This window comes from Tripterygium wilfordii, chromosome 17 (genome assembly GCF_013401445.1).
Source record: "Tripterygium wilfordii isolate XIE 37 chromosome 17, ASM1340144v1, whole genome shotgun sequence".
NCBI classification, from domain to species: Eukaryota; Viridiplantae; Streptophyta; class Magnoliopsida; order Celastrales; family Celastraceae; genus Tripterygium; species Tripterygium wilfordii.
In genome coordinates this window covers 6,153,378-6,176,876 of record NC_052248.1, presented here as the reverse complement: position 1 = coordinate 6,176,876, position 23,499 = coordinate 6,153,378, and the positions used below count along the sequence as shown (strand labels likewise).

Sequence of the window (23,499 nt, the reverse complement as noted above, 5' to 3'; positions counted from 1 at the left end):
ACTCTTCTCCATCTTAGACGAGAGCTTATTAATAATCAAATGGAAGGCGTTGGAGACAATCAAGGAAGAGGGAATGTTGGTGAGCTAGGTGGTGGTTTAAATGTTAATGAAGGCAATGATAACGGTGGAGGTGCTAATGGAGGAAATGGTGGTGATGAAGTTGAAGGCCCTCCTAGGCAATTTAATCCTCGCTCTCTTAAGGATTGTGCTAGGCCTATTTGGGACACAAATCCTTCAAGCATCCACTATCCTCCTATCAATGCAACTAATTTTGAGATCAAGCTGGCTATCATCAACATTATCTCTAATTCGGTGGTTTTCTATGGTCTTCCTAATGAAGAACCCAATGTCCATCTTCGCTCTTTCTTGCATGTGTGCACTACTTTTGGGATTAACAGAGCTACAAGGGATGCTATCTTGTTGAGGTTATTCCCATTCTCTTTGAGGGATAAGGCTAAGGGGTGGTTGATGTCTTTGCCTCCCAATTCTATCACCACTTGGGATGAGATGGCGGAGTAATTCTTGACGAAATTCTTTCCTCCGACCAAGGCAGTGCAAATTAGGAAGGATATCATGTCCTTTGGCCAACAAAATTTTGAATCATTCTATGAGTATTAGGAGCACTTTAAAGGAATCACTAGAAGTTGCCCAAATCATGGCCTTCCGGAATGCGTTATGTACCAAGCTTTCTATAATGGGTTGAGTATGCATACTAAGGAGACTATTGATGCGACTGCGAGAGGTTCTTTTATGACCAAAAATCAAGATGTGGCTAGGGAATTACTTGAAAAAGTGGCCAAGACCACTAACTCCTGGTCCTCGGTGAGGGGGAATCCAAAGCAAGGGGGAAGTTGTAGAGATGATGAAGTTATGTCAACCTTGGCTATTATGAAAAATAAGATTGATGCATTCTCTATGAATCAAGCTCAAGGGGTACATGCTATCGAAAACACTCCTACCTATGTTTCTTCTGATTATTGTAGTGGTGGTCATCCTACGGGGGTATGTCTTATTGCATCTCCATCAAACTCTAGTGAGCAAGCGAATGCCATTGGTGGAGGTAATTTCAATCAACCTCGAAATGATCCTTATTCCAACTTCTACAATCCGAGATATAGGAATCACCCCAATTTCTCTTGGAGTAATTCTCAAAATGTGCAAAATTCTCAACATCTGGTGCAGCCCCCAGAGAAGAAGAGGGAACTTGATGAGATGTTCTCAAAGCTTGCGGGAGGTCTTGATAAGCTTACAACGCATACCTCCCAATTTATGACAAATACGGAGCAATTCATGAGCAAAACCGATGCTACTCTTCAAGCCCAAGCAACTTTAATGCAAAAATATGGAGCTCCATTCGGAATCTTAAAGTTCAAATGGGGCAAATGGCTAACACTTTGTCATACAGAGAAAGAGGTATCTTGCCTAGCCAACCGGAGTTGAATCCAAAACAGAAGGATAAGGAGCAATGCATGTCAATCACTCTCCGAAGTGGAACCGTAGTTCAAAATGCTACTAATCTAGATGCTAAAAAAGCGAAAAATTTGCAGGAAAAGACGAAGTGCAGCAAAACAGGGGAAGAAACAACTGAAAAGTGTCCAAGGGCATTTCTGATCTATCGGGTGGGGTTCTCGATTGATCGAACAGCTTTGATGAAAATGGACCCAAGCCAATATCCGATCGATTGGACCCCATCCCGAACAATTGGCCAGTTCCAAAAAATGATGAAAAGTCAAAAAATGGGAGAAATGTCATACGCAGTATGCGGTTGAGCTGGATTGGCCCGATAGTTCTCTCCCCGCACCTCTAGTCAAACCTTATTTGCCTCCAATTCCATTTCCTCAAAGAGTGAAGAGCACTAAGAAGAATGATGATCAATTCTCTAATTTTTTGGAGGTATTCAAGAAGCTTCAAGTGAACATCCCCTTTGCCGAGGTCGTAGAGCAAATTCCTTGCTTTGCCAAATTTATGAAGGAGATCTTATCCAAAAAGAGGAGATTGAAGGAGCATGAAAGGACACAACTAAACGAAGAGTGTAGTGTCATTATGTAAAGGAAGCTCCCAATTAAACAAGAAGATCCGAGAAGTTTCACAATCCCCTGCACTATAGGTAACACCTTAATTGAGAGATCCTTGTGTGATCTTAGAGCTAGTATCAATTTGATGCCATTGTAGGTTACGAAGCAAATTGGAGTGAAAGAGATTAGCCCAACCATGGTGTCCTTGCAAATGGCAGATAGATCAATCAAATACCCGCTTGGCATAGTGGACAATGTCTTAGTGAAGGTGGGTGATCTTATGTTCCCGGTGGATTTTCTTATCTTCAATATAGAGGCCAACCCCACTACTCCCATAATCTTGGGAAGCCATTCTTGAGCATCGGAAGAGCTTTGATTGACGTTGAAAAAGGGAAGGTTACTTTGAGAGGTGCGAGAGGTGACCAAATCATTTTTAAAGTATTTGGCAATAGAAGGCAAGAGGAGGTTTCTCAACAATGCCTCCAAGTGGAGCATATTGACATGGTCATTCTCAACACTCTAGATAAGGAAGCTCTATCTATTCCGATGGAAGTTTTCCTATGCCAAAATTCTAAGGTTGAGCATGAAGTTCCTAAGGAAGCCTCCCAAGCTGAAATTGGTGTATCAAAACCACAAGTTGAAGAGCCCAAGGAGAAAAAAAAAGAAGAACAAGAAAAAGAAGAAGAGGAAGACCAAGAAAATGAAGAAAAATACCTATCCTAAGGAAGAGGTGGTGATGAAGGCTTGTGCTCCTTGCATGGCGCCTACGCAATCAAATGTCAATCCTAAGAAGCCATCAAGGGGAGTATACACCACAACCCTCAAGGATCCCGGTTGAATTCACAAATGAAAGTCGGGCTGAAAGACTTTAAACCAAGCGCTTTTGGGAGGCAACCCAGGTTATCTATCTCTATCTTTTTAATTATATTTTCACTTATTCCATGCATTGAGGACATTGCATATTTTAAGTGTTGGGGTGGGAATTTAGGTTTTTCTAGTTTTTGCTTGAAAAAATTTTGACTTCAAATGCTTATGCCATGTCATTCTTGAGTGTATTGGATGAATTTTGTGATCTTTGAAGCATTGATGGATCTTGCTATAGACATTCATTCCAATTGAGTTTTCCTATCTTGAAAATTGTTTCATCCATTGTGCTTTTGTGAATATGGAACACTTGATTGTGGAGTATGAAATATGACTTGACTTTAGCATTTGTGGTTGTTTAAGATCAATTTGATTCTAAGTATCACTACTTGAGCAATGAAAAAGAAAAAAAAATATATAGAAAAGAAAAGAATATAGAAAACAAAATTTGTGTTTATAAATAAATGGTTTCTTTCATAAGTTTTCTGCTGAGTAACCGGGCCTCTTGCCTAGCAAGCAATGAGTTTCGTGTAAAAAGGTAGGAAATGAATGTTAGAGTACCTTGGTGACTAGTTTAACCTCGTAGCCTTTTTTACTTGGGTAATTAGATCCGTTGGGGTGTCTTAACACCTAGTGCCCTAAGCCAACTGGATTGAGAGTCATTGGTCGAAAGCTCGTTACATGCGTCATTTAGAAAGCTTAAGGAGGTTGAACATTGCACAAATCACCTTTGAGAAGAAAAAGAAAGAAAAATAGATGTGAATAAGAAAGCAGTTTGAATAAATGCTCATTGTATTTGCTCTTTGATTCTTATTGTTCTTGGATGACTACATGGTCATTGTTTATGTCACTTTGAAGCCAAATATCAAGTGAAATCCATTATGTGCATTAATTCTTGAAATTTTAAGCAAAGTGGATGAGATAAGATTTTTGAAGGTACGCTTTTATGATTTGAATGCCCTAATGCCTGGTATGTAAGTGCGGATAAGGTTGCAATTGAGAATCCATTTTATACTTTTGTTGATGACATTAATTTTGGCATTGAAGTTGTTTAATGTTTGTAGGTATCATTCTGGAAAACCCTCAGGAGACACAACTCCTCCTACTAGGGTCACCTAGGGGTTCAAAGGCTTGTGGCACATGCTAAGTTCCATCGTGAGCCCTACGAAAGTGGCGTAGTTTAGTTTCTTATTTTTGATCTAGTATTAGTTTTTTTGATTATCATTTTAGCTGAATTGAGAGCTCATGTCCTTTGATCCTTAGTTTGCTCAAGAACGACCAAAGGTTAAGTGTGGGGGTCTTTGATGTGATAATTATATACATATAATTATACATCCTTTACATGCAATCTTGTATCGTTTAGAGTCAAATTGGGATTTATGTTACCTACGAATTGTATATTTGCACATTGCAGGTGCCTAGGAGCATACGGGACGAATTGGAGTCAAATGGGAGCAAAGATTGAAAAAAGTTACAGAATTTGCCAGTAAAGAATTATGATCGATCGGACCAATTTAATGAAGACTTCACAAAATGAAAATCCGATCTATCGGACCCCAATTTCGATCGATCAGACCAGCCCAGATCGAGATTTCTGGCTTTTTACCCTTTCTAGATTTTCGAAAATGCCCTAAACTCATGTGGGATCGACTCAAAACGACACCAATGGATGTTATAAACGACATATGGGTTTAGGGAAGTATAAATAGATAGATTTTTAGTGTTTTAGACATTCTACACCAGGGGAAAAGAAGGAGAGCTTGGAGGCCACCATTGGAGCTTAGAGAAGAAAAGGATTCACAAGGAGGTTATCTCTCTCCTCTTTATCTTAGTTTTTATGGGTGATTTCCATTGTTTGATGATGTATCTTGACTCTATGAGTGGCTAGATTTCTTTTCTAGGGTCTTAATGTAACCAAACCTTGAAGATTCGATAAACTTTGTTTCCTTATTTCTTGATTTCTCTCTCTTATTGATTGTCTATGGGTGTACTTAACGCTTTTGGATGCTTGATCACCATCTAAATGCTTTGTTGCCTAGATTGAGACCGGAAGGAGATATCTAGGGTTTGTCTCAAGCCATAGATAACATAGGGTGCATGAACCATAAGAATATAGGTTTATGACTCATGCAATCGCTAAATGATTTTCATAGTTCTTAATGGGTTTTTGATATATTAATCTGATTGTTAGGAATAACAGGGATTTATATTGAAAATACATTTGATGTATCTAGTAATAGAACATTGAATAGGTTGGAAAATCGATTGTCATTATTGAGAGATGAATTAGGGACTAAGGGACCAAGGGAATTGAATTGGATAGGTGAGGTGAAGTGAAGTTAAGTACCCTTGTGCTTTCCATCTTTGATTACATACTTGTGTTTGATTTGTCTTTGTTCTTTTTAATTAGTTTAGTTAAAATCAAAACCAACCGCTCATCCTTTTTACCCAATTTGAATAATTGTGGCTTGTTTGACATAAATTTTGATTGCCAACATATCCTCGTGGGAACGATAATTTACTCATCATTTTATTACTTGTGCGATTTGTGCGTTTGCAATTAAATCCTTATCAATAATGTTGTAAATTTAATGTGTTTAATCCCCCAATTTATTGTTTGTCTACTTTGGCATCTTTCTTTGCTTCTCTTTGAATCTCAAATTGAATTGCATGAGTTGTGCAATTTCTTCTTGTATTTTTGGATTATAGATTTTATGGAATCCATCTTCTCTAACAACATGAATACCTCTACTCAAATTGAGCAACCTACACCCCAAACTACACTCCAAACAGAGGCACAATCTACAACACCTCCTAGAAAGGGTAAGAAGGCTTCATGGATGTGGAAATTTGCTACAAAGGCTGTAAGAATAGATATAGAGGGTAGAGAATACAATGTAGGGATTTGTATAACTTGTAACAAGGAGACCAATGCCGATGGTAAGAAGTATAGGACAACAAAGCTTGCCAATCACTTATCAAAATAATGTAAGAAATGTCTGGCTTATGGACGGAATTTTGTTGAGAAAGGTCAAAACACTCTTTCACAAGATAGTACGGGGGGTGCATTAGTCCCGCATGCATTTAACCAAAAGAAATGTGAGGAGAAATTGGTTAAATTTATCATCTAAGATAAAGTACCTTTTTGGGTGGTTAATGGAGTAGGGTTTAAGGAATTGGTAAAGGAGTTGTGCCCTAGGTTTGTAATTCTAACTATGCAAAAGATTGTTGAACTAGTGTGGGAATTGTACACTTTGGAGAATTGTAAAATATTGAGTATGATAAGAGAACAAAGAGTGAGTATCACAACCGACACTTGAACTTCCATCCAAAACATAAATTACATGGTTGTCACCGTTCATTTTATGGATAGTGCATGGATGATGCAAGACGCACGGTAACTTTTATTTAAGTCTGTTATTTATCATGTAAGGGCCTATTTGGTATTTATTTTAATTATGGGGGCCAGTTTTGTAATGTATGGGGTTTTAAGTCAGGTTGGTGGGGGAGACAGAGGCAATTCTAGAAAATTAATGAATAGTCATGAGGATTACAAGAGTTGGAAGATTAAGATTGAGGAATCACCCTACAATAGTCGCCCAACCCTCTTTTGCAGCACTGCTGCGTGAGGAGTCCTTCAATGTTGCTTATCTGTGTTATGGTTAATCTCTGGTCTATTTTGGCATTATTCACTTGTTCGGTTTGTCACTTATCAAGGGTTTAGCTTTTGTTGTTCATTCCCAGTGAATATTTGAGTTTGGTTGTTAAGTTTCATTTAGTGGAGAAGTTTGGGGTTGTTTTGCATCAATTGGTATCAGAAGAGAGATCTTGAGTTGTGATGGTTGCTCGGGGTGTGAGATGGGGTCGGGGTTGGGGTCGGGGAAGAGGCTACCAGTATGTCACTATGGGTGCTTTTGAAGATGTGATTTAGGGACTTCAACACCAGATTACGCAAGTCATTCGGCTTCTTATTCATGACAATGACAGGGGTGATGATGGTAGCACTGATCTGGACAGAGGGGATCTCCCTCTTGACAATCTGGATCTAGCAGATGATGATGCGGGTAGTGATGTTTCTGGCATCGATTTGAATGACGACGAAGGCCCTGATGGGAGGAGAAATCCTCCTCTAAGGTGGAAGGATCGCCTTGTCTACGCCCTATAGTCCAATCAATACCATGGGATCCAACTACATATTTCTAAATTTGATGGTGAACTAGAAACTGACAAATTTTCTGAACTAGTTGGAGAGCATTGAGAATTTCTTCGAGCGGAAGGAGACTTCATAGGAGTGAAAATTGAAACTTGTTGCTGTCAAGATGTGGGGGATGGCCTTGGACTGGTGGAAAGATTACCAGCACAACAGAGAGCGAAAAAATAAGCGGAAGGTCAATTCTTGGGAGACAATAAAAGAGAAGTTGAAATCCCCGTTTTTGCCCTCTGATTATGAGCAAGTTCTCTATCAAAAGGTGCGTAATTGGAGGCAACTAGGAAGAAGTGTGAAAGAATATACACGGGAATTCAACAAACTAACGCTCTAGAGTGAGATTTTTGAAAATGAGGTACAACGAGTTGGTCGGTATGTCAATGGACTATGGTTGCCTATTCAGGACCTTGTTACTTTACAAGATCCTTAAAAGCTTAAAGATGCATATCAACTGGCTTTAAAAGTGGAGAACCAGTTACAACGTAGTGCTGGAGAGAAGTTCAATGTCCCAAACTCATCAAGCAAACCAACTAGTACAACTGCACCTACTTCCTCAAACACTGGGATTTTTGGTAACCCTGTACAGCTCCGTAGTGGCACAGGGACTCAGGGGATCAGGTGTTATAGGTGTTCTAAGTTGGGGCATCAATCGAACAAGTGTCCAAAATGGAAGCCATCTGCTAGAGTGAACCTTGTAGAGGACTTTAAGCCTAGTGTCGATGAAACTTTTGAGAATGGGTTAGATGGTGACCAATTAGTAGAGCCTAACGCAGCTAATCATTTGGATGAGATAGGAATCGATGGGGATGCAACAAGAGAGGCTTTGGTCGTTCTCCAATCTCTACTACCTCTATCACAACATGGTGAGAGTAGCTGGCTGCACAAGAATATTTTTTGAACCTAATGTACTATAGGAGGTAAACTTTGCAACTTGATTATTGATAGGGTGCAATAGTGAGAATCTGGTATCACGGGAGATGGTAGATAAATTGAAGCTCGAGACTATGAAACATCCACAACCTTATCGTATCTTATGGTTCAACAAAGGGACTGAAGTTGTTGTGTCATCTAAGTGCCTCATCAACTTTTCCATTGGCACATCCTTCAAAGAGTAGGTTTGGTGTGATGTGGTCCCAATGCATGCGTGTCATATTTTATTAAGGTGTCTATGGCAATATGATCAGAAGACTACCCACCTCGGTGATACTAATACATACTCCTTCTACCTTGGGGGCAAAAAGTTTGTTTTGAAGCCCATGAAGGATGAGGATTTGGATGACGGGGGGAGCATCAATCTACTTCACTATTGGGTTTGAAAGATTTTGTTGAGGAGAGTACTGAGTTAGGGGTAGTTTTCGTGTTGATTGGGAAGAAAGCCAATACTACTCCCCTAGTGCCAATGCAAGCAAAAAGTTTAATGGAGGAATTCATCGACATTTTGCCACCTGATTTGCCGGATAGGTTGCCTCCCAAGTGAGACATCCAACACTGTACCAATTTACTACTAGACTCTTCACTTTCGAACAGACCCCATTACCACATAAGTACGGTAGAGTATGCTGAGCTTTAGCGGCAGATGCTCCATCTTCTCCAATAGGGCTTTATTTGGGAAAGCTTGTGACCATGTGTTGTTCCCACCCTGCTGACTCCAAAAAAAGATGGAATATGGAGAATGTGCATTGATAGTCGGGCTATTAACAAAATCACAATCAAATACAGATTTCCAATCCCCTGTTTGGTGATATGCTTAACATGTAAGCAGGTTCCATGATTTTCTCAAAGATTGATTTGAAAAGTGACTACCACCAAATCCAAATCCAATAGGGTGATGAATGGAGGACTTCCTTCAAAACCAAAGAAGGCATTGATGAGTGGTTAGTTATGCCATTCGGTTTATCGAATGCGCGAAGTACCTTTATGCATTTCATGAACCAGATACTCAAACCTCGCATAGGGAAGTTTTTCGTTGTCTACTTCGATGATATATTAATTTACAACAGGGATCTTGCCTCCCATATTAGCCATGGGTAGGTAGTTCTAATTTTGCTAAGGCACCACCAGTTGTACGCCAATGCCAAAAAGTGTGTCCTTACGTCACCAAAGTTGGAGTTTTTAGGCTTTGCATATCAACCAAGGGTGTGGAAGCTGATCCAGCCAAAATACAAGCTATTTTATCATGGCCAACCCCAAAGACGCTAACAGAGATCATAAGCTTTAATGGTCTTGCCACTTTTTACTGTGATTTATCCAAGGGTTCAGCACAATCATTGTACCAATTACAGAGTGCCTTAAGGGTGGAAAATACTCTTGGACTACAGAGGCTTAATGTAGTTTCCAAGCTCCTAAAGTGAGAATGACTAGCACACATTATGGCTTTGCCTGATTTTAAAAAAGTCTTTGAAGTTGATTGTGACACCTCAAAGGTTGGTATTGGGGGGGTGCTAAGCCAAGTCGGTCACCCAATTTCTTTTTTTAGTGAAAAACTCAACCAGGCTCGTTAGAACTATTCCACCTATGACGTGGAATTCTATGCTATTGTTCAAACACTTAAGTTCTGGCAGCGCTACTTGATTCAACGTGAGTTTATTTTGCACTCTGACATGAGGCCTTGAAATTCATTAATTCCCAAAGTAAGGTGAATTGCAGACACACCAAATGGATTAGTTTCCTACAAGAGTATACATTTGTGTTGCACCACAAGTCTGGAGTTCATAATAAGGTTGCGAATGCCCTTAGTGGGAGAACCCACCTTTTGCTGATTATGTCCACCATATTTCAACCCTCTATTGGAGCAACTTACCAGTACAGGTACGAATTCCCATGGTGGCTGTTTTTCTAAATGATTGTTATTTGTTCAAAAACAATAGGTTGTGTATTCCTAGAGGTTCTTTGCGCACTTTTTTGATTGTGGAACTTCACAGCGGTGGCTTGGGAGGTCACGTTGGATGGGATAAAACTCTAGAATTCCTCTCTCAATAATGACAACCGGCCTCCCTATCCTATCCAATGCTCTATGTCTAGTCACACCAGAAGTATCTCTATCCCTAACCCCTGTTATTCCTAACAGTCGGATTCAAGAGACAAAAACCCATTAAGATTTGTGGATTAATCGTGTAGTGATTGCATAGGTCATGCCCCTATATTACTATGGTTCATGCAACCTATGTTGTCTATGGCAAGAGGCAAATCCTAGATATCTCCTTTCGGTCTCAATCTAAGCAGCGAATCAATTGAATGATGGCCAAACATCCAAAAGCAGAGACAATAAATAAGAGAGAGAAATCAATAAATAAGGAAACCAAGTTTATTGAATCTTCAAGATTTGGTTACATCAAGACCCTAGTAAATAAATCTAGCCACTCATAGAAGCAAAATACATCAAAAAACACATAAATCAACCATAGAAACTATGATGAAAAAGGAGGGAGAAAACCCCCTTGTAGACCCTCTTCTTCTCCAAACTCCAAAGGTGCCTCCAACCTCTCCAAATGTGGTAGAATGTGTGAGAATGTGTGAAAGTGTGTGAGAGAGCTCTAAAACCCTAAAAACTACCTATTTATAACCCTTAAACCCAGATTCGTTTATAATGATGATTGGTGTCATGTTGGGTCGGACCCGTATGAGTTTTGGATGTTTTTAAAATGTTAAAAACCCTGAAATCGCAATCTGGGTAACTTCCGATCGATTGGAAATCTTCTCTGGTAAGTTCTTGTTTAGCTTGGCCAATCGATCGGAGCTAGTGGTCGATTGGTCAAATTTCATCACTGGCAGATTCTGCAACTTCCTCAATTTTGATCCGATTTGACTCCATTTTGTCCCTATGCTCCTACGCATCTGCAATGTGCAAATATACAATTCTTAGGTAACATAAATCCCAATTTGACTCTAAACGATACAAGATTGCACACTTAACCTTTGGTTGTCCTCGAGCAAACTAAGGATCAAAGGACAGGATCTCTCACGATGGCACTTAGCATGTGCCACAAGTCTTCAAACCCCTAGGTGCCCCTAGTAGGAGGAGTTATGTCTCCTGAGGGTTTACCAGAATGATACCCACAAAAATTAAACAACTTCAATGCCAAAATTCATTTCATCAACAAGAGTATAAAATGGACTCACAATTGCAACCTTATCCACACTAACAAACCAAGCATTAGGGCATTCAAACCAATAAAAGCATTCCTTCAAGAATCTTATCTCATCCACTTTGCTTAAAATTTCAAGAATTAATGCACATAATGGATTTCACTTGATATTTGGCTTCAAAGTGACATAAACAAAGGTCATGTAGTCTTTCAAGAACAATAAGAATCAAAGAGCAAATACAATGAGCATTTATTCAAACTTCATTCTTATTCACATTTTTTTTCTTTCTTTTTCTTCTCAAAGGTGACTTGTGCAATGTTCAACCTCCTTAAGCATTCTAAATGACCCATGTAAAGAGCTTTCGACCAATGACTCCCAATCCAGTTGGCTTAGGGCACTAGGTGTTAAGATACCCCAATGGATCTAATTATCCGAGTCAAAAAGGCTACGAGGTTAAACTAATTACCAAGGTACTCTAACATTCATTTCCTACCTTTTTAAGCGAAACTAATTGCTTGCTAGGCAAGAGACCCGGTTACTCAGCAGAAAACTTATGAAAGAAACCATTTATTTATAAACACAAATTTTTTTTATATTCTTTTTTTTTCTATATATTTTTTGTCTTTTTCATTGCTCAACTAGTGTTCACTACAACAAACATGTGATTTTGTGATGGAATTATCCGTCACAAAATAAGAAAATTCCGTCACAAAATGTTTTTGTGACGGGATTCGTGAAGGAAAAAATTCCATGACAAAAACCCTCGTCGCAAAATATTAGTGACAGCATTTTGTGACGGAAAATGTTAGTGACGGAATTTGTGACGGCGGATCATGTGTTAATTAAATGATAAAAAATACATCTTTCAAATTAGTGACGGAAAATTCCGTCACTAATAAAATAAAATTTTTTGAAACTGTCACGGAATTTTCCGTCACTAAAAAATATAAAATATTTTTTCAAAAAAATCATAATTTTTATTTGCGACGGAAAACTATTAAATTTCCGTCACTAATTATATTTTCATAAAATTTTATTTAATTATCAATTTTAATTTCTGTATTATTTATTTTAATGCAATATTACTTTTTAATTGATATAATTGTATTTAAAATATAATAAAAAGTAATTATATAAAAGTTTTGACAAGATGTTTGACAAAATTTTCACAAAAGAATACAACCCCAAAATCTACTCCCCATCGGAAGTGTGTCCACCATCCTCGTTATCATCATCAATGTCATCACTAGCTGGTTGCATCCCAAGCCGAGCAAAGAGTCATTGCATCATTTGATTTTGTTTCTGAATCATCCGATTCTGTTTCTCCAGCCTCTGATCTTGTCGTTTCATCTTTTCGCTTTGTGTCTCCAAGGACTGCTTATAGAACTGCAACTCCTCCTGCAATGTACTAATCGTAGTGCTCTGTGATGAGAACTGATCATGTAACTCGGAGCTCATTCGAGCCACGCGCTCCTCAATCTCCTGCTGCAAATAATCAGGACGTGATCCAGATGGTCTGCTGTAGGAGGATGAAAAGCGCATATGATATGCCTCTGATCCAAGACCGTAGAAACGACCTTCCTTATTGACCCACTTGGTCACCTCCATGAATATGGAATCATCATCCTGCGGCTCAAGAGGTGACTCTCCCGAGGTCGATGCTTGACTGGAACGGGCTTCCTTCAGCTTGGTGTAATCATCCTATGTCAATATTATAAAAGTTATATATCAACTATCATGAATGCCGATTTAAATATCATAGAAAATTTCAAATTTAATAAACTTTAAATTACTTACATATGTAGTGGTTGCTCGGCGTTCAACGAATTCTTGGGTAGCCTTTTTGATATGGCAATGACGAAAGAGCTCTGCCTTAGTTGGAGGTCGACCCAATTCTTTTTCCTACATTTGTTGTATACAAGACAAGTTTCAAGAAAATAAACAATTCAAGAGGTAAACTTGATTTAAAAATATAAAAATTTGCCAATCTTTTCTTTTGTTCTCAGTGTGGAATAGAGCCACCAGTATTAGTGCACCCGCCAGTCTCAGATGCTCGGTTCATCTTTGCCTTCTCCCTTTTCTTCACACAATCCGGTTCCGCCCAAAGCTTTTCAAGTGCAGCTTTGGCTTCCTCTTGAATCCATTCACCATCATCCTCATTTTTTCGAACCCTTTGCATAATTTTTCGCAATATTTCTCCATTCTTCTTATTCCATAATTTTTTTATTGCATCATCATCGATGGGGTCCCACCTAAATTGATTCTGTAAAATGCATGTTTATGAATGGTCAATAGCAATATATTTCATTTATGAAGCTTGCAAATGATATATGCCAAACTCCAAATCTGACAACTGAAAACACTCATGCAGTAAAGAAGAAGTCAAAATGTCCATGACAAAAAATAAACTGACTTTATGGATAAAAAAATAAAAGAAGTAAACATGCAAACAAAACAAATAAACAACACAAAGTATATAGCAAACTGTGCACTGATTACATAACAAAGAAAATAAGGAAATAAAATTAATAAGAAAAAGATTCTATTAGTGGGCTCACTAATTAGCTCCCCCATAACCATTCTACTATTAAAAAATTCATGGGTGGCCTTAAGCCTTCCACTACAAATAAGCACTGCCCAGATAACAAAAGCACTCAAAATCCATGCAATTAAGGCATTTTAAATTTATGAACTATATTTCATTTATAAAGCTTGCAAATGATATATGTCAAACTCCAAATCTGACAAATGAAAACACTCATGCAGTAAAGATGAAGTTAAATTTTCGTAACAAAAAATAAAAGAAGTTAACATGTAAACATGACATGCATGGGATTCGCTCAAAATCCCAAGAGACTAAAAAATTTACAGGAGGAAAAATAATTTCATAATATCATTAAATAAGCAACTAAAAATCATATAAGTAGAAAATTGGCGTATTCACTCAGACAGACCCACGAAAATCCAAAATTCATAGGGAACAAAGCTCTTGCAACTCCACAATAAGTAGAACAACTCCCCCACAAGCAGAACAAATCCAAAATGATGAAGCACAATTGAAAATACTGACCACGTGAGGGAGGGAAGCTTGAAGCATGCGTCCTTGTTCATCCTGGTACGCGTGAGCGGCGTGGAGCAGTGGTGATGGCGTGGAGCAGTGGTACGGGTGGCAGTCGTCGGCGGCTTGGAGCAATGGTGACGGCGGATGTGGTAGCGGGGTGGAGTAGTGGTGGGTCGACGGCACACATAGAGAAATACACACTTCGTTCTCTTGTAAAAGTAATGTGTACAAATGAAGTTAAAGTTACAATTAGTATAAGTAGTGACGGAATTATGCAATGCCGTCACTATTTGAAATATTTAGCAAATATGCCACCTCTGAGTATGGCGCTATTTTTTGGCCTAATTAGATTTTGTAATTTTCCTTTTGTTTTCATACCATTTTTCTATTAATTAGATAAATATTTAATGTATAAATTTTTGTCCTTTGCCTATTAATTATTTTCCATAGTAATTAGTAAAATAATTAGTTTCTACTTATTTTTACTATTAATATTATTATACTATTAATTACAAAAATAAACAAATATAGTAATTAATAAGATTTTTGCATAAATATTAATAACCATATTTGTTACATTAATAATCATCTTCGTTACATTAATCGTAGTCTTCGAGATCTCCCTCAGTATCCGAATCATAAGATTCAAATTCTTCTTCATCGTCATCCTCAGTATCTTCTTCGACCATTGGTTGTCTTGTGGAGTTTTGTACAACTACTTCCTCGGGTTCAAAATCATTGTCAACTAGAGAATCGAGTTGGTGATCAATATCTACTCTAACTGGCTCAACATCAACTTCATTCTCTTGGAAGGCATCACATACCTTTGTTGATTGTGCAGTAATTGTGTTCCTCGCTTTTGTCTTAATCACAGCCAACCAATCTTGTCGATCACTATCCCTTCTGGATAAGGAGCAAAATAGACTTGCTCTGCTTGTTGTGCAATTATAAATGGATCATATTTTATGTACCTTCCCCTACGTTTAACCTCAACAAGACCATAATGTTTATTGATTCTTGTACCTCGATTAGGAGTTGGGTCGAACCACTCACAATTGAAAACAACAATCTTCTTTATCGGTAGTCCTGGGAATTCGAATTGTACAATTTCTTTTAGTACTCCATAGTAGTCACTTTCTGATTGTCCGTAATCGGTCCCCCGTATGCATACACCACTGTTGCTTGTTGACTTGCCTTCATTCCACGCATCGGTGTCGAATTTATATCCATTGACATAATATGTGTGCCATAGCTCAACCTTTCTCAACGGTCCAAATGCTACATTTCGAACTATTTCATCGGTTATCATGTTGACTGGATCATGAACCTTCAACATGAAAGATAATAAGTTTTTATTAACGCATATATTAGCTATTTAAATAAAAATGTGTGATGTTAGTATAAAAAGTGTATACTTACATATTGTCTGAACCATGATGCGAAACCTATCTCAATCTGATAATCGACAGCATCATCATTCAATGTAGGTGCTGATGCTCTAACATAATCTGTGTACATGCTGCAACAAATATACAAATGTCATCCGTTAGCCTTCTTTAATTAAAGTATGTACATATAACAAAATGTGTCAAAATTTGTTTACACTTACTTTATAAACGGTTGTACAATGTCGCAATTCAAAAACACATACAATGTGGCAGCATTGTATTCTCTGTCAGTGAGGTAGTGCTTATCGGCAACACCAGCAAGACGACCAGGTTGATTGAATATTGACATTCTTGGGATTTCCATGTCGAATGTACCCCAATCATAATTTCAAGGAACTCTGGTTCGTCGAGAGCTCACATGTGGTTCAAAATAATATGAAGCAAATGACGATGTCTCTTCGACTATATATGCTTCACAAATAGATCCTTCCACACGAGCTTTATTTTTAACCTTCTTCTTCAAGGAATGAAGGAACCTATTGCATAATTTAATTGCACGTGTTATTAAATAAGCAAATTTATATGATAACAGTATTATATATATAAATAAAGAATACCTTTCAAAGGGATACATCCATCTATATTGTACTGGCCCACCCATCCTTGTTTCGAATGGTAGATGTACCAGGAGATGTTCCATCGAGTCAAAGAATGATGGAGGAAATATACGCTCCAATTTGCAAAGGACCACAGGAATATTGTCCTCTATGATGCTCAATTGATTCTCCCTCAAAGTAGTCGAACATATATCTTTAAAAAAATGACTGAGCTCAGTAATTGTAGCCCAAATGGGCTCGGGCAATGCCCGCAATGCAATCGGAAGTAGCCGCTGCATGAAAACATGACAGTCGTGACTTTTCATCCCAAATAGCTTTCCTTCCCTCATATCTACACACCTGCCTAGGTTTGATGCGTAACCGTCTGGCAATTTCAAATTGCAAACCCAAGAACAAACAGCTCTTTTTTGCTCCATAGTGAGGCAAAATTGTGCTTTCGGTTTAAAGGATTTGCCATTATCATACTCCACCAACTCTAAAGCTCTACGCTCACAATAATGTGAAAGATCCAACCGAGACTTCACATTGTCCTTTGTTTTTCCCTTAACATCCATACACGTATTGAAAATATTATCAAACACGTTCTTCTCAATATGCATGACATCCAGGTTATGTCTATGATATTGTTGCGCCAATATGGCAGATCCCAAAAGATGCTCCTTTTTGCCCAATTATGTTTTTGACCATATCCCGGGAATGATAATGGACCTGTCTCAGTAATCTTTGGAAAGTTCCAAACTCGTGCCAACACTTCTTCTCCAGACAAACGTGGAGGAGGTTGTGATTTCTCCAATCGATTCTTGCAAAATTCATCCTTGTTCCGTCGAAACGCATGTGTTGTAGGCAAAAACTGTCTGTGACAATCAAACCATGAATTTTTCCTACCGTTTTTCAAGGTAAACGCCTTCGAACACTCCATGCAATAGGGACATGCTAACTTCCCCTGTGTCATCCATCTAGACAGCGTACCATAGGCAGGAAAGTCGTTGATAGTCCACATCAACGCAGCTCTCATAATAAAATTTTCTTTCATAAACACATCGTATGTTATGACACCTTTGCACCACAATTGATTTAGCTCGTCTATCAGGGGTTGAAGATAAACATCGATTCTACTCTTTGGATTATGAGGACCCGGAATGATTATTGTTAGAAACATAAACTCTCTTTTCATGCACATCATAGGCGGTAAATTATAAGGAGTCAAAATGACAGGCCAACATGAGTAATTCTTACCAGATTGTCCAAAAGGAGTGAAACCATCTGCACACAAGCCTAATCTTACATTACGTGGGTCTGAAGCGAAATCTTCAAATGTTCTGTCAAAATATTTCCATACTTCTCCATCAGATGGATGACACAAGAGGTCGGACTCGCTTTGATGCTCATAATGCCACCTCATCTCCTTTGCTGTAACTGTCGAACTAAATAACCTTTGAAGCCTGGGAATTAGTGGCAGGTACCACATACATTTAACCGGAATATCCTTCAAATTTTCACTTCCAGTTCTCCGAGGTTTATAACGGTTTGCCCCGCAAAATTTGCACTGCATCAAATTCGCGTCGTTTTTATAGTATATCATACAACCGCCTATACAACAATCGATTCGTTGATACCCAAGTCCAAGTTTAGATACTGACTTCTTGGCTTGATAGAAATTTTCAAGCATACTATTGTCTGCAAGCATCTTCTCTTTCATAAGGTGAACGACGTCATCAAAACAACCCTGCGGTATATTGTAGTCAGCTTTAATGCTTAAAAGCTTCATTGTGACTGACAACTCCGAGTGCGACTCACATCTATTCCATAACGGAGCTTGAGCAGCCGACAACATGTCAAAGAAACTTTGTACATCGGGATTAGGTGGTTCCGGCAAGAACTGCTGGTTGTAATTTTCTTCTTGTAAGAGATCCTCCCTAATCGACAGTCCAGCAACGTCCATTATCATCTGCTCGTATGGATTGAAATTAGACCGATCACTGCTTTGCCAATAATAATTTGCAGCATCTGCTTGCACATCAATAGCTGGGTCACGGGGAATATTCGGCATTTCTTCACCATGACTGGTCCAGTAGTGATATCTAGGCTGAAAACTTTTTTGGTATAAGTGCATCCTTATATCATCCAAACCATGATATCTTGTGCATTTGCACCTAACACATGGACACCTTATTTTTCCTGTATTTTGAAAATCTGAACTACTTTGACAAGCAAATTCAATGAAATCCTCAACCCCCTTCAAGAACTCTTCAGTAATTCCAACTCGATTGGGGCCGATTCTGTTGTACATCCACTTACGAGACTCAGGCATCTCCATACTGAATAGAAAGAAAACCAAATGTGATGGAACAAGTTCAAAGAAGTAGCAAGAAAGATAGAGTAGAGGTTGAAAGAGGTAGCAAGAAAGATAGAGTAGAGAAATGAGAGAATAAACGGGGGAGAAGTAAAAAAAGTGAATTGGGTCAAAAGAAAAGTTGCAGAGTAGAAAATTTTTATTTTTAATTTATTTCTTTAGTAACGGATTTTGTGACGGAAATTAAATTAGTGACGGAATTTGTGACGGAAATTAATTTCCATCGCTAAGAAAAGGCTGATAATTATACCCGTTCTGTGGCAGTCATTTTTGTCAAAAACTTTAGTGACGGAATTAGTGACGGAACTTTATTTTCGTCACAACAATCAGCACCTAGTGACGGAATTTGTGACGGAAATGCATTTCCGTAGCTGATAAAAAGTTGATGATTAGACACTTGATGTAGAAGTTTTTGTCAGAAAATTTAGTGACGGAATTCGTGACGGAAATGCATTTCCGTACGTAGCTGACAAAAAGTTGATGATTTGACACTTGATGCAGAAGTTTTTGTCAGAAAATTTAGTGATGGAATTCGTGAATGAAATTATTGTCTGTCACTATAATTTCGTGACGAAAATGATTTTCCATCGCAAAAAAGCTACCCCTATGACAGGCTGTCTTCTCGGACATATTCGTGACGGATTCGGTGACAAAAATTTTGTTGTCTGTAATATTAGTGACGGAATTATATTGTCGTCACTAATTCGTCACTAATCCGTCACTAAATTTGGCGGGTTTTTGCGCCAAAATTTTTGACGGAATTAGTGATTAAATCTGTTAGTGATGGACAAGTTCGTCACTAAATCCGTCCCAAATTGATCGTTAATAATATCGTCACTAATTCCGTCACTAATAAAAAATATCAGTGACGGAATGAAATCCGTCACTAATTTTCGTGACAAAATTAACAGTTTCTTGTAGTGGTTACTTAGAATCAAATTGATCTCAAACAACCACAAATGCCAAAGTCAAGTCATATTTCATACTCCACAATCAAGTGTTCCATATTCACAAAAGCACAATGGACGAAACAATTTTCAAGATAGGAAAACTCAATTGGAAAGAATGTCCATAGCAAGATCCATCAATGCTTCAAAGATCACAAAATTCATCACTCAAGAATGACATGGCATAAGGCATTTGAAGTCAAAATTTTTTCAGGCAAAAACTAGAAAAACCTAAATTCCCACCCCCACACTTAAAATATGCAATGTCCTCAAGGCATGGAATAGGTGAAAATATAATTAAAAAGATAGAGATAGAACAATAAAACCTGGGTTGCCTCCCGCACCTCTCAAAGTAAGCTTCCCTTTTTTAACATCAATCAAAGCTCTTCCGGTGCTCAAGAATGACCTTCCCAATATTATGAGAGTAGTGGGGTTGGCCTCCATATCCAAGATAAGAAAATCCACTGGGAACATGAGCTCTCCCACCTTCACTAAAAGATCCTCCACTATGCCAAGAGGGTACTTAATAGATCTATCCGCCATTTGTAAAGACACCGTGGTTGGACTAATCTCCTTCATCCCAATTTGCTTCACAGCCAACAATGACATCAAATTGATACTAGATCCAAGATCACACAAGGATCTCTCAGTTAAGGTGTTACCTATAGTGCACGGGATTGTGAAACTTCCCGGATCTTCTTGTTTAATTGGAAGCTTCCTTTGCATATTGGCACTACACTCTTCGGTTAGTTGTATCTTTTCATGCTCCTTCAATCTCCTCTTTTTGGATAAGATCTCCTTCATGAATTTGGCATAGCAAGGAATTTGCTCTAAGGCTTCGGCAAAGGGGATGTTCACTTGAAGCTTTTTGAATACCTCCAAGAACTTAGAGAATTGATAATCCTTTTTCTTGTTGCTCTTTAACCTTTGAGAAAATGGAATTTGAGGCACATAAGCCTTGACTAGAGGTGCAGGAAGTGAACTATCAGGCCAATCCAACTCCACAGCATACTGAGTCTGCACATCTTTCTCATTTTTTAACTTTTCACCCTTTTCTACATCTGGCCGATCGATCGGGATGGGGTCCGATCGATCGGAATTTGCCTCGGGTAAATTTTCACCAAGGAGGTCCGATCAATCGGAAATGTCCCCTGGATAGTTTTCAGCTTCTTTTCTCCACTTCTTCCCCTCCTATAAATTTTTTGTCTTTTCAGCATCTAGATCAGAAGCATTTTTAACCACCTTACCATTTCAGAGAGTGATTGCCATGCATTGCTCCTTCTCCTTCCCTTTTGGATTCACCTCCGATTGGCTTGGCAATGTACCTCTGTCTCTATATGACAAAGTGTTAGCTATTTGCCCCATTTGTACCTCAAGATTCTAGATGGAAGCTCCATAATTTTGCATCAAATTTGCTTGAGCTTGTAGAGTGGCATCAGTTTTGCTCATGTATTGCTCCATCCTTGTCATAAATTGGGAGGTATGAGTTGTAAGTGTATCTAGGCCTCCGGCTAGCTTTGAGAACATCTCATCAATACCTCTCTTCTTCTCTTGTGGCTGCACTACATGTTTAGGATTTTGCACATTTTGAGTATTGCTCCAAGAGAAGTTAGGGTGATTCCTAAATCACAGATTGTAGAAGTTGGAATAAGGATCATTGCGGGGTTTATTGAAGTTGCCCCCCAAATGGCATTCACTTGCTCACTAGAGTTAGAAGAAGAAGCAATAAGACACTCCTCCGTAGGATGGCATCCACAACAATAATCACAAGACATATAGGAAGGTGTGTTTTGCATAGCATGCACTCCTTGAGCTTGATTTAGTGTCAATGCATCAATCTTCTTTGCCATAATAGCCAATGTGGACATAACTTCATCATCTCTACAACTTCCCCCTTGCTTTGGATTCCCCCTTACCGAGGACCAAGAGTTAGTGGTCTTGGCCACTTTTTCAAGTAATTCCATAGCCTCGTCTTGATTTTTGGTCATAAAAGAACCTCCCACAGCCGCATCAATAGTCTCCCTAGTATGCATACTCGACCCATTATAGAAAGCTTGGTACACAACCCATTCCGGAAGGTCATGATTTGGGCAACTTCGAATAATGCCTTTAAAGCGCTCCCAAGCCTTATAAAACGATTCAAGATCCTTTAGAGCAAAAGACATGATATCCGCCCTAATTTGCATCGCCTTGGCTAGATGAAAGAATTTTGCCAAGAATTGCTCCGCCATCTCATCCCAAGTGGTGATAGAATTGGGAGGCAAGGACATCAACCATCCCTTAGCCTTGTCCCTCAAAGAGAATGGGAATAACCTCAACAAGATAGCATCCTTAGAATCCCCATTAATCCTAAAAGTAGTGCATATATGCAAGAAAGAGCGAAGATGGACATTGGGCTCTTCATTAGGAAGACCATAGAAATTCACCGAGTTAGAGATAATGTTGATAATAGCCGACTTGATCTGAATATTAGTAGCATTGATATGAGGATAGTGAATGCTTGAAGGAGATGTATCCCAAGTAGGCCTAACACAATCCTCAAGAGAGCGAGGATCAAATTGCCTAGGAGAGTTTTCAACCTCATCACCACCATTTCTTCCATTAGCACCACCACCATTATCATTGCCTTTATTAACATTTAAACTACCACCTAGCTCACCAACATTCCCCCTTCCTTGATTTTCTCCAACGCCTTCCATTTGATTATTAATAAGTTCTCATCTAACATTGAGAAGAGTTCTTTCAATCTTCAAATCAATAGCAATTAATTATGGATTAAGAGAACGACTTCCGAAGCTCATACAAGAGAAAGAATTCTGTAGAAAAATAAAAACTAACTAACACAATTGAAAACCAAATTTGACACAAAAAAAACAATTGCCTCAATCCCGAAAACGACGCCAAAAACTTGATATGGATTTAATTGCAAGCGCACAAATCGCACAAGTAATAAAGAGATGAGTAAATTATCGTTCCCACGAGGATATGTTGGCAATCAAAATCAATGTCAAAACAAGCAACAACTATGAAAATTGGGGAAAATGATTTGTGATTGGTTTTTGTTTTTAAACTAAATTAAAGAAAGGAACGAAAGAGCAATTAAGTAATCAGAAATCTAATCAAAGATGGGAAGCACTAGGGTACTTAATTTCACCTCACCTATCCAATTCAACTCCCTCGGTCCCTTAATCCTTAATTCCTCTATCAATAATGACAACCGGTCTCCCTATCCTATCCAATGCTCTATGTCTAGTCACACGGAAGTATCTCTATCCCTAACCCCTGTTATTCCTAACAATAGATTCAAAAGACAAAAACTCATTAAGATTTGTGGATTAACCATGTAGCGATTGCATAGGTCATGCCCCTTTATTCCTATGGTTCATGCAACCTATGTCGTCGATGGCAAGAGGCAAATCCTAGATATCTCCTTCCAGTCTCAATCTAAGCAACGAATCAATTGAATGATGGCCAAACATCCAAAAGTATTAAGCACACCCATAGACAATAAATAAGAGAGGGAAATCTAGAAATAAGGAAACCAAGTGTTTATTGAATCTTCAAGATTTGGTTACATTAAGACCCTAGTAAAGAAATGTAGCCACTCATGGAAGCAAAACACATCAATAAACATAGGAAATCACCATAGAAACTAGGAAAGAAAAGGAGAGAGAAAATCCCCTTGTAGACCTTCTTCTTCTCCAAGCTCCAAAGGTGCCTCCAAGCTCTCCAAAGGTAGTAAAATGTGTGAGAATGTGTGAGAGAGCTCTAAAACCCTAAAAATTACCTATTTATACCCCCTAAACCCTAGAGTCATTTATAATGATGATTGGTGTCGTTTTGGGTCAGACCCATATGGGTTTTGGGTGTTTTTGAAAAGTTAAAAACCCTAAAATCGCGATCTGGGTAACTTCTGATCTATCAAAAATCTTCTCTGGTAAGTTCTTGTTTAGCTTGGCCG

At 38.5% G+C, this 23,499-nt stretch overlaps 1 protein-coding gene and 1 non-coding gene across 2 annotated transcripts; one reads left to right on the top strand and one right to left on the bottom strand.

Annotated features, from left to right (window-relative positions):
• Positions 1–16,009: 16,009 nt before the first annotated feature.
• On the bottom strand, positions 16,010–21,769 carry LOC119981859. Its single transcript, XM_038825000.1, has 7 exons — positions 21,646–21,769; positions 19,945–20,044; positions 18,873–18,962; positions 16,978–18,556; positions 16,625–16,780; positions 16,239–16,510; positions 16,010–16,157 (listed from the first exon to the last, which is right to left on the bottom strand). The coding sequence occupies exons 1-7, from the start codon at positions 21,767–21,769 to the stop codon at positions 16,010–16,012; spliced, it is 2,469 nt and encodes an 822-aa protein (XP_038680928.1).
• LOC119983231 lies at positions 21,615–21,720 on the top strand. The gene has a single exon (XR_005464579.1). It is a non-coding gene; the product is annotated as a small nucleolar RNA R71 (small nucleolar RNA).
• Positions 21,770–23,499: the final 1,730 nt, after the last annotated feature.

Coding starts and splice junctions, on each gene's coding strand:
- LOC119981859 (XM_038825000.1), bottom strand. CDS start 21,769: ATGGCGGAGCAATTCTTGGCAAAATTCTTTCATCTAGCCAAGGCGATG. Junction 20,045..21,645: donor GGCTTGGGAGCGCTTTAAAG/GCATTATTCGAA, acceptor CTCTTGGCATAG/TGGAGGATCTTTTAGTGAAG. Junction 16,158..16,238: donor TGGATGTATCCCTTTGAAAG/GTATTCTTTATT, acceptor ATTATGCAATAG/GTTCCTTCATTCCTTGAAGA.